The sequence below is a fragment of the Athene cunicularia genome, assembly GCF_003259725.1.
Source record: "Athene cunicularia isolate RWA chromosome 2 unlocalized genomic scaffold, athCun1 chr2_part2, whole genome shotgun sequence".
NCBI lineage: Eukaryota > Metazoa > Chordata > Aves > Strigiformes > Strigidae > Athene > Athene cunicularia.
Genome location: NW_020799096.1, coordinates 3288593 through 3300887, shown reverse-complemented (window position 1 = coordinate 3300887; position 12295 = coordinate 3288593). Strand labels below are relative to the sequence as shown.

The window sequence follows — 12295 nt, the reverse complement described above, 5'->3', positions numbered from 1 at the left end:
ACACAATTACAGACAAAAGGCACAAAATTTTAAAGACTTCTCAGTATCTGTCTACTCAGTGTTGCAAGGCATAACTGGTCCAGGTACCCAAGTGAGTGAGTAATTATTGGAAAGGTTAAGGTTGGTAAGTCACTTTTTGAAGGGAGGCACAACTGTTTCATTCGCTTAGGCCTTGTAAGACCTAGAGTACTGACTTAGAGGTCTTGGACTTTAAATGCATTAAATTATAAGAAAACTTGAATTTAAACTTGTATGGACAATACTGTTCTTCAAGTGACACCCCCACACACACACCCCCCACCCTCCCCCATAATCAAGGGGTGTCTTCCTTAGTAAAGAAACATATTTGGTTTGGAATCAGTAGGGGATGACATCATGTCGTACTCCAGAACAGAAGTGTGGTAGGAACCATTTTGGTACATATGCGTGACCACCACCATATGGCTTGTCTCATGTTGCTTTTGTTTGTCTACATTAAAAGAGCATTGAAGTTGCATATTTAACTGCTCAAAAGCTAACATATGCCAGAATTAAGATGGTCTGTAAAACTGTAATTCAGCCCACTTGTGTAAATCAATTGTTTTACAGTATTTAAGCTCATGATCAAATACTGGGTTTCCACTGGATCTTTTCCACACTGAGTGAATGGGCAGTTAGTCAACATTTATTTTATTCCCCAAATTGAGCGCGGAACTGATGGCAAAATTAGTTCAACCATCACACAATTCAAAATGATAAATTCCCTCCACTAGAAGGATTCCTCCATGGAAAGCATTTTCATTTTGCTTTAGCTAGAGCAGCTGACTGTGCAACACTTCTACAAACCTGCTGTCCACAAAAAATATACCCCACAACATTAATATCCAGATGCAAAAATGTGGGCCAAATTTGCTCTCCCAGCCTTTGTAACCTTCATCAGTGGTTACAGTAAAACCAGTGTTTTCTAGACAACAAACTCTCTTCTATTTGTTAGTTTTAAGCAGCCAGTACAGCTGAGAGAGGAGATAATTGAGTAATCTCTTCTTTCATGTTCAGCATCTACAGAGTTGTAAAACCAAGTACAGATTTATTACCTTTGTTTAAGCCTGTGAAGGGAAACAGGATGGATTAGGTACTGCTCAGTACCAAACCAGAAGAAATGGTTTACACAAAGGGGTGGAATTACTGTTAAAAAAAAAAAAAAAGAGAGAGCCCTCTTTCTTCCAAGAACTCAAGTTGTATTTTCTGAGCTTGTCTGTGTTAGTTTTTGAGCTGTTAAATATGCAACTTTAATGGTCTTTTAATGTAAAATGCTAATGATTTATAATCTTTGTGACCAAATCTTGAGTTTTCTATTAATTTTTATCCAGGTGCCATTGGTGGGAATCTGGATTACTGGAATGTGAGAGCAGAATGTGGCCTTAAATACTCTGGGACTTACTTGGTTTGATGTTTAGAAGTATTACAGATTATAATAAGATGAACAATCTGTGTTGCTTCCTATGCCTTGAACTGATCTACAGCAAACATTTTTTAATTACTTCTAATTCTCCCTTGACTTTTTTCATAGATCTTTCCACACTAATGCCTTATGTCCCAACTCAAGCAATTAAGCTGAGGCTAATGCCTGACTACTGTGATAAACGATCTCCACATTTCACCTGCATGTGCAACTCAGGAGATTTCTGATTATTTTTTTCTTCTTCTTCTTTATTTTAGGACAATTATATGCAGAAAGACGGGCAGCAAACAGCAGAGCGTGAAAGCCATTGATGTTAAAATTGAAACCGATCCCTTTGTGAATGACCAATATGATGCTTTTTGTGTAAAGGATGAAGGTCAGCACTGATATCCTATTGAAATAATGCACAGTCATCGCTGTCTTGCAACATTAAAAGTTTTGCCTTCAATTTTTTTACTGCTGAGAGGAAAGAGGGTATATTAAGGAATAAATCTTCATAGTAATCACCTGCTAAGTGAACCAACTGCCGCAAAGACATTGGTTGCAGAAAATAAATTGCATTATCTTTTGTCTTTGCTGCAGTTTAGCAAATTCAAACAACGCTACTGATCTGGAAGAACCCACTTTGGTGTTCACAGAACATATGTTATGGGAAAGAATATATCTGGCACCAATATAACTGAGATGCCTGAAGCATCTCCCATACTCAGCACTGTAAGTGAATGTAACTCAGAGAGCTGACTTCCAACCACAAAACACCATGCTGTTGCATCTCTATCAGTATACAATATTCGTATGCAAAGGTTTTTTTTTTTTTTTTTTTTTTTTTTTTTTTTTTGTTAACAACTGTAAACCAGCCACCTAGGGACTCTGATATATCATGGACTATTCTGAAAACCAAATTATTTCCAATTTAAGTTGATGCTTAAACTTTCTGATATTCAAATGCTGAAACCCACAAGCAAAGATGCGTTCTGAAGGCAAAAAGTAAATTGTTACTGATAGGCAGGATTGTGTAAGGAAGTTTGGGAACCCGTGAAACAGATTATTGATGCCCACAGTGAAGTTTTACATCACATTTCTAAGAAAAACAGGGACAAGCACGTGCCATTTACTGAGAAACAATAAATTCACAACACGGGACCATTTTGATAAACAGTCAGTGGCAGCAGTGGGAATGAAAATATGGTTGAAGTGTGTCAGAGGTGATGCATATTTGATGTGCACCCAGTCATTCAAAAATCGCAGAGTTTCACCGACCATTCTCTCAAGTAACCCTCATGACATCAACTCCAGGCTCCGTGCTGCTATAAGCGATGCCAGCTCCCTCACCCAGTTGCTAACATTGTCACACAAGCACCTTTGTGTTTTCTTCCATGCTGCTCCTCACATATAGGAGCAGCTCCCTGTAAACATCTGCAAAACTCTCTCATTGTCTTCCTTCAAATCTCTCTTTTGTCATCTTCCCCCCCTCGAGAAAAACCTTGTGGTGGGTGGGACAGCTGTGGGATGCTGAAATCATTGCTCTGGCCACTATTGTTCCATTGTGCCCTTGTGCTCCCCTGACTGCCTCCACCTGCTGCATCTGAACTTACACGTAGATGCTGGATTTCAGGGAAGGAACCATGTTTGCCTTTTGCATTTGGTTACTGCTCACGGTAAAGGGGCAGTAAAGGTGAAGGTAAGAAGGTAGTCTGACAATGCTTGTTGGAAAGGAATACCTCATAGGACTCAGAAACTGAGTTATGATTCAGGGGAAAATTCAGATCATTTGCAAAGAAGAGACAATTTCTGAGCAACTTGTTTTGTACAAGGCAGGGAATTTCTTGATGACAGAAAGGGATGATCATGCTGATGCATTCATCAAATAGTCCTTACACACAGAAACAGTTCTGGATGACTATAAGGTCATTTCTTCTCTGAATAAATAGAAAATTATGGATGCGGAGTCAGTGTTTGAATAGAAATGCTTAAGTGAAGTTGTGTGGCAGAGCCTAGTCTGCAGTTGGTATGAAAAGAACAAAGTCCAGAAAGGAACTGGCCTTAACATGCAAGTGTACTGTACAGTAACACACAAGCCAGCACAAACCAGAGGAGTGATGAAAGAACAACCTAGAGCTCAGGGCAACTGAAGCCACTTTCAGTTTTGGGAAGTAAATATCCAGTAAGAGGCAGCAACAACAAACCCTGCACTGCACCCTCAGACATAGCACATCTGTACTGCTGTTTTGTACATGTGGCTAATAATTACACGTCTAAGTTATGATTAATGAATTGTTTCTTACTTGAAACCTCCCAAGTATATTTTTTTTCTTCCAGAAAAGTGCACACTGCTTTTAATTGATAGAATTTAAATTATAATACAGTAATACATTAGTATTAAGACCTATGTAAAAATTTGTTTTGCCCTGTCAAAAGTGATAAATCCTAGGTTTCTTACACTGCGACCAGTGTGACCATGCACAATAACCACAAGCCCTTTCATTTCTTCCATATACATCCAACCAATAATCTGAAGCACCATGTGAAATTTATCTGGATTTCTCCAGTATTTCTTAACCTCACCCTCTACCCATCACTTCCCCACCTTCAGGGCCCTCTCAACTCCTTGGTGGTCCAGGCATGGTTGGCTGGGTACATGTGCTGTGGCTGCCTTAGAAGTGTGAATATGCTTGTTTGTCCCCACATGTGCAATGCCAATGGGCTGACCTGCACTGCTTGATGGACTGGGTAAAGCTGAGTCCTACCTATGCCCATCCTAATGGAAAAGATGCTTGGCTTTGGATCTTCTCCCTTTTAAACTCATCTTACCAAAATGAGGTGACACTCGGTAGCTTTCCCTCCTTGTGAGACTTGGCTGATCTCAGCCAAAGGCTCAGACAGACTGGCAGGTTGAGGGTGGACAGAGGGAACAGTCACATCAGTCTTTTATTCAGAAACTAAGTTGATTATAGTAACTCTTGACAACTCTATTTTCAGTTCTTAGGGTTGTGCAGAGGGCATCTTAACCCCCCATGAAACTTCTAGCACAAACCATCACAAAACCATCACAAAATTCCGTTCTTAGGCCTTGATTTATAATTAATCTTTACTCAGTTTACAGCACATGAATGAGTTCTGTTCAATTGCTTAAGCATACACCTCAGCATGCCTCAAAAGCCAGGGCACTGGTCAGATGCTAACAAGAGCTCTGGGTGTGCTAACAGGATCAGACTTTTACAATTAAAAATCCTGAAGAGAGTGATACCTGGTTTGTTTTTTTCTTTGTGATTCTGAAATGGATTTTGTTCTGTTACACACAGAAGAATCACAGCAATCTTTGATACTAAGAGTCATGTTTTACGGGGAATTGGGACCAGGAGTTATGTTTGACAGGCAAAGATGTAGCTGTAATGTTTTATGAATGCTGTGAGTATAGCTGCAGTTTTCACAGTACAGAGAAATGTGTCTTCTCAGTTTCTCATAAACCAATGTTTTATGCAGCCATTAGAGTCAGGAAGACAGCTCTGTACCAGCTCAGGATCTGCTGAGATCACAAAGTTTCTCTCAGTCCCGAGTGCCTCAAAACATAAAAGAGATAAAGCAAGAAAAACAGAAAGCTGGATTTTTTCCTACCAGTCTTATTTTTTTGTAGGACTGCATACCATTCAATGTCATATGTATATAGCTTCTTGGTTCCCTTTCTTGTATTTCTTTAAATGCAACAGAGGAAAGATCTCTTTGTTAATATCTCCCAAGTTTTACTGGTTCTTTCTTTCAGTGACCCACTGGTATTTACAGGCAACAAGTAAGACCTCTATTCAGTAAGGCTTTGATTTGCTGCCACCATAGAAAAACTAAACAGGCAGAAATTTGTAGTAGCATACAGCACAAATGTAAATCAAACTTTGTTAAACATGACTGCTGGCTCCAGATACCCATTAAAGCTTGATGGCTTACGTACATATTTCAGGCTGCCTTTTTCAGCAGTAAGAAAAAAAGAAATTATTATGTTCTTTACAGCAAATATATAAAATGTACTTCATAAGACCAATCAAATGGCAATTTGCTTTGAGCCATTTAGTTGTATCTGTCATGCTTTGCTGTGGATATGAAGTTTTTCATTTTTTCATTGCTACAGCTTTCTTTTCCAGAGCTTTGCATATAGCTGACACTGAATTTCCAGCTACCTGGTGATGTAATTGAACTAACAAATGAACTAACAAATGAACTAACAAATTCTTACAAGCCCTATCTGATGAAAGAGACATCGGCATCCTAACACGGGTAGCTTCTGATCAGCACTTATATCGGCTAGTTCTTTGTACTCTAATTGTACTCAGTATTTTTATCCCAAAAGAAAAATTTCATATACTTTAGTGTCTCTGCAATCAAGAAGAAAAACAAACATCCACACTCATCTTTCACAGGGCTGAACATCGAGTTGCATTTTCCAATTTCTTAATGACAAGATGACATCCTATAAATTCCAGTGGTCTCTCTGGAAAAACTCCACTGAATTGAATGGTTGTAACAGGGGATGTTTTACATCAAAGAGAATGTTTCATGTCAGCTTTCAGAGCATGGTACATGGTTATAATAGCAATTTCAGTAGATTCCCAGTAGGTTCCTATTTCTGCCAGGTGGTGTGGAAGCTGAAGTCTGCATCTTTTTCATGTTGATTTATTTTTTTTTTTTTGCATTAATCTTGGGTTGTCCTTCCTGTAGACAGTATTCTATCACGACACCTCAAAAACTTTTCAATCTGATGGGATGCTTGTAGTTTAAATCAATAAGATGCTTCTGGACGAGTCTGGATTGGGGAGAAGGGATGCTGTGTTCTTAAAGTGACTTGTGTTGACTCTTTGCCAGAAATCACCTGTCACAAACTCCTTTCCATACATGTTTTGGAGTTAAAGTTACTCTTCATAGGGGCCATAATTCCTAAGAGACAGTCATGACTGAATGTGCTAACTCAGTTAACAAGAGGCATCTCCAGTCTTGTAAAAAATGGTTACTGAGTCTCTAAGAGGTCTGTAACCAGAGTCATCGCTAGCCGTAACATATCTATTCTCAACACTTTTATCTTTGCTGAGCCATTTATTCCCATTCAGTTGTCATATATTGACTCTATCCTGATTTCTACCCATGCATATTGAGTTCTTTGTTGACTGTGATGGTGATTTTCACTCCAGGAGACAGTCTGTGTCAAATTTCCGCTGACATGAGGATCTTCTGCATACTTCAGCATTGCCTTATATCTGTGCTGTGCTGTCTCACTGTGCAACGCAATCCACCCTTGCTTACTGGAGGTCAGTTATCAACCTATAAATTAGGTGTTAGGTGTTTGACCTCACTGCCAATATATGACAAACTCTGAGAGGGTCACAGTGTCCAGAAACAGATTCCAAGTTTCCAGATTTGAGATGTGATCTTGCACACAAGCAGGCAGAGCATGGGATCCGCTGAATGCAGCCCAAGTATCAGGCACATCAGGCTCTTCTACTGGGAAACATGCTTTGGGGTCCTTTTTTAGCAAGCAGTAAGAAAATATGCTGGTTTACAGGAGGACAGATGTGGGGAAAAGCATTGGTCCAGATGGAGAGTTCAGCACTGGAGGAGCCCAGTCCTCATCAACTAGCATCTCCACCCCAGGCAACCCCTGTAGTTGCCTTAACAAAGAGCAGTACTGTTCCTCTACATGACAAGCTGCTGCCAGCACACCCTCTGTCATGCTTCGTGGCCCAGATCTGCCTCCTGTCTTCCAGCAAGAGAATGTCTTGAATGCCAGCACTGAGTACAGGCTGTTGTTCCAAACAAGCCCATGCTTTGCCAGCTCGTGATATAAAGGCTGAAGACAAAAACCTGAAGCCTGTCCTCAGAAGTGGCTCAGTTTCATGAGCTGTTTTGCCAGTGTCACGTCTGTATGTCTACCAGAAGAAACAGGTTTGGCAAAAGTCTGAGCAGGAATTGTCATAGCAACTGAGTCTGCAGGAGAATGAGGAGCCGTAAGATGATTCAACCTGGAAAATTCCTGTACATCTTACACAGGAGAGGAGAGCAGCAAAATGAATGTAGGAGCTTGAGTATGTCTTTGCAGGGTATCACCTTTCACTTATGCTTGTCCATGCTGTTATTCAATATGCTCTGCAGCAAAGACATGACCTTACAAAGTCTCATATGAGAGAATCAAAAGTTCCCCATAAAGTGTTCATCCAAGAACATCTTTGAAATCTCTGCTTTTCTTTCTATTCACACATCAGCCAGATCTCTTTCAGGATCTCATAATTCTATGGTACCACATCTGTTGCCAAATTTTACAGTAAAGCTCCCTTCAGCTTTCTTCTTTCCTGGAAAGTTATAATGGGCTTTTTGAATGTGTTTGCCATATTTAACTAATGTAAGTGTTACTTTTCTGTTTCCTCAGGCTGCAGGATTAAGAAGCAAGGCTTTGTAGATAAGAATACCCTCTGACATATAATTGTCCCATACAGCCTTGGGATCAATGCTTCCCTCAGTGCAGATACACAGCTCCCATTTGTACCGATGGAAGTAGCTACATAAATAAAGTACATGAAATGCAGGGGTATTTAGCCTTCCTATGAGGCAATAAAATATTTTTTTATTCCTTTCATCCACATCAATCTCTATTCATCTGACCGGTTCACAGGAAAGGCATTAGCTGCTAACTGCTCCTCACTTCCTCGGATGCCAAGCCTCCATGAGACTGTACATAAACTGAGCTTTGTGTAGCCTCAAGAGCTTGTTTTTTCTGTCAGTGTGTGTGTACATAACTCCCACTAACTTCTGAAGGTGTTAGACAGTATATACGTATGTGTACACTATGGAGAATAGACTTCAAAGCTTTGACTTCAGTAGCGTGTCCCTTAAATTAGTGGCAGATTTTTTTTAGCATGCCTGGTGAGAAGTGGTTAGCCATGTCTATCAGACAATTTCTAAAAGCCTGATCCAAAAGAACTTTCACAGACCGTGGATGTTTATCATAGGATGTTAATTTCACTACAAGGTAAACAACTAGCAACATAAATACATCATATTTCTAAATAAACATGTATTTACCTATGCCTGGTCAGAAGTGGGTAGATGATGGGAAAAGCTGCAGCTGGGACTCACAAGGATTTTGCAGAATGTCCCTGGGGCAAAAGCAGGAAAGCCTGAGCTTTTGCAGAAAGTAGATTGAAAAAAGCTTTTCTGTCAAAACTATTGCCCACTGAAAACCCTGGACGTTAAATGGTGTCAATGGAAATGTTGTTTGTAAGATCTTGTGCTGATGCTGTCCCAAAAGTAGTCTCTAGCAAAGTAGCAAGGATGCTCTCTGAAGATGTTTCTCCTTCATGTTTAGGAGCATAGCCTTGGAGGTCACTTTTTCAGCTTCCAAACAAAAGTCTTTTCCGAGGAACATAATCATTATTTACTTAGCCAACTAAGCACTTAAGTTTTTGTACCAAAGCAAACTCTGTCAACAGGAGAGATCAATACTAGAACACAGACCTGGTCTTAAGTTTCCCTTATCCCATATAATTACCAGAACTTCTGAGCTATTACCTATTAACCTTTTTATTTTTCGTTGTTCTGTACCAGGACAAAAGCAGGTTTTGAGTCTTCAGTTACATTGGCAAGTGGAACAGTTGTTTCTCTCTTCCTCAGTCAATAAGGGCTCTAGAACCACTGGAACAAATCCCAGATTTGAGAGAGAATATGGAAGTGTTTATTTGTATCAACACTGCACACTCTGTCCATTGGTTTTCTTGGTAAAAACATGCTCTTGCATTATAGGGGGTTTGTTTGTTTTGTTTTTCTGTAACCAAGAGATGCCTATTCCAAAAGCGACTGTAAAAATGTGTAGCAAAAGGGGACATGGCAACCCCCTCTTAAAGAGTGCTTCTGAGAGACAAAGACCTTTGAGACAAGAGAAACTGCAATGCCTAGAAGTTCTCTAGAAGATTTTGACCAACTTTGTTAACAATAGCCAAGATTGTTCAAACCTGAAAAAGAGAGTTAAAATTCAGTTTACACTGGTGTTGTCAGCCGTCTGTCTGCCTCTTCTTTGCTCTTCTTTCATACAAAAAACCCCCTCATATCAGTTTTGTTATTGTTTATAATAACTTTTGGTTCATGGCTTTTAGTGCTGTCAGAAGAAATATTACCAAACATCGTGTTAGATTTTACATCCTGATAAAATTAGCTCTTCAGATTCTCACAGAGAGCAGAGCTATGTTAGCCCTCAGTGTTGTTAAGTTGAAGAGCACAAGTCACCATTTATTTTAAGATGCCTCTAACCTAGAATAGGGAAAATTTGAGTATCTGGGAAGAAACTTTCGATTTTGAGAAAGACTAGAAGATTAGAGGTAGTCTGAAAAATGACCGGTGTCTACCTGGACCTTTTCTTTTGGTGAACATGGACTGGGTCATCGCTTACCTGCTGCCTGGTTGCTACAGCATAGTAGACGTTAAAGTGCCAGTCCTAAACAATTTCACAAGCTTTACTGCAGTTAAGAAAAATGACTCTGTCCAAGCTTTTGCTTTCCAGTCCCAACCCACCAAAGCCTTTGTTAGCCTTTGTAGAAGCAGGCAGAGAAGGCAGCTGTAGCTGGACATCTTGGGCTGACTGGTTGGATGCATCTAGATGGACCCCTGTTACACATCAACAACATCAGTTATCATGTCACAGTTACAATTACAGCTGAAATTGGGAGTTATGAAGCAGGATAAGGGCATGAATCAGATGAGATGTATGAGTTCTGTTGACATGTGTAAGTTTGTCCTTGGGGTAACTCTTTTAGCACCACTGTTGGCACAGCATTTAAAGACTATTGCAAGGTCTCTACAACCTCATTTCTTTTTCCCCTTTCAGACAAGCCCTGTGGGGACCCACCATCCTTCCCCCACACCATCCTGCATGGCCACACTGGCTTTGAAATGGGGGATGAGCTGCTGTACGTTTGTGCCCAGGGGTACATCATGGGCAACAAGGAGACAGCGTTCACGCTGCTCTGCGACAGCTGCGGGGAGTGGTACGGGCAGGTTCAGGCCTGTGTCAAAGGTAAGTTCACTCAGCATGTAGAGCATCCCTCTGGGAAGTCACAGCCTCCCATTGGCTCAACCGAGATTGTTTCAGGCTTACTGGGGTGTTTCCTGGGCATGTGCAGTCCCAGTGAAGTTCTTGGTGACCAGAGCATCAATGTGTTAGCTGGCCCAACAGAGTTTTTATAATCCCATTGTTAGACATCTCCAGTAAACCACAGGAGAGAATAACTTAGTCATACTTAAATGAGCATAAAGTTTCTTTCTTTCTGGGTAGCAGGAGCCATTCAAAATAAAATCCTGGAATTTTTTATGCCGTATTTATTTTTTTCATATCCACTAACCCCATTTCAGGGATTCACTCTTATCCATCCAAGGGTTATCACTTCCAGTCTGCCATCTTCCTTCTTTTTTCCCACAATACCATTTTTCTTTAGTGCTGAACATAATTTTTAATTGCTGGAAAATAACCTCTGGGGAGATACTTCATCTGTGTATTTAGTGTCAGACTCAGCAGCCCCTTTCTGGAAATCAGCTGTTTGTAACCATGTATGTGCTCATTCTGTTACTGGATGAGGTTTGCAACTTTTCAATGCACTTACTTTGTTTACTCAAGGAAAGGGATGACTACAGATGTTACAAGAAATATCGGAGGTATTTTTTTCAGAGTAGCTCAAAAGCCATGCCTAGGCAGTGTTAGTGAGCCAAAGACATTGTTTACCAGATAGATTGTACAATGCAGGTTTTGTATGTATTCTGCTATGTTTATTTTCACATGAAGCCACAGAGTTGCTACAGAGCAGGCTACTGAAACGAAAACTAGGTAGGTGTTTTTTCTCACCTTTGGGAACCTAGAGCAAGTACAGAGGAAAGCCAGTGTCTTTTTGTAGGCATGCAAATACCAGCTTGCCTTACTATAAACAGGCTGAGGCTGTCCATGGCTTTATCACCCTGTCACCAGCCTTACATGTAACATCAGGTGATGTTACATGCTCAGGCCCTTGAGATAGCAACCTCCTTACAGAAAAGAAAAGGTGCCATGGTGGTACTGTGGCCCCAGGGAGACAGGGCTCAATACCTTTCAAGGGCACAGCAGACCTATATGCAACTCTCCCTGCTTTGTTATATTTTCTATGTTGAATGGAGCTGACCGTCTTTTAATGTTCTTGGACTTTTATTTGGGATGCAGAATGGGTAATACAATAGCTGTCCATCTTTTAGGCCCCAGACTTTGCCCACTGGCTTGTAAGAAGGTAGTCTGGTTGATGTGGCTTTTACTAGCCCTTTCCTACTAGTTGCTTTAGCATTGTGGAACTTCTGACCTTACATGTATGATAAATGCCACTTTCTTTTGGTGTGTTAGGACCTATGTAAGTTGAGAAAGCTGCCTGTGCCACAGAAGTCTATGACAGAAATACAATTTGGATTAGAGCTAAGTAGTGAGATGGAAAAGTTTAAAAAAGGTATTATTTTAAGATTTGCCCCTGTCACGTCCCGCTCCAGTGAGGGGGACAAGTGACTCAGATTCGCAAATCCCCAATTGGAGTGGACAACAAGTCTCCAAGTTCAAGCATTTATTAACTACCTACAATGCACTAATTGAACACATGATAATTGGCTAAGTACAGAGCAAGCTGTGGCAAGCAATATAATATGCTTTACATTTCTTAACAGAAAAAAGGAAAAGAGGGAGATAGAGGGAATGGGGGAGTACAGATCACCAGTCTGGGTTCCTGCGCTGCTCCTGCTGGCGAGGATTCCAGGAGGCAGCTATCTTCTTCGCTGGCATCCGTCGTCTTTGCTTCACTGCTCTCTCCAGACGGCCGGGGG

General features: G+C 40.6%; 1 protein-coding gene across 1 annotated transcript in view; it reads left to right on the top strand.

Moving 5' to 3' along the window:
* SUSD5 (sushi domain containing 5) overlaps window positions 1–12295 on the top strand; it is a 44310-nt gene that overhangs the window by 19806 nt on the left and 12209 nt on the right. Inside the window, exons 3-4 of the mRNA XM_026843953.1 lie at window positions 1699–1817; window positions 10296–10484. Coding sequence (XP_026699754.1) covers window positions 1699–1817; window positions 10296–10484 — 308 coding nt within the window. The remainder of the gene's footprint in view (window positions 1–1698; window positions 1818–10295; window positions 10485–12295) is intronic.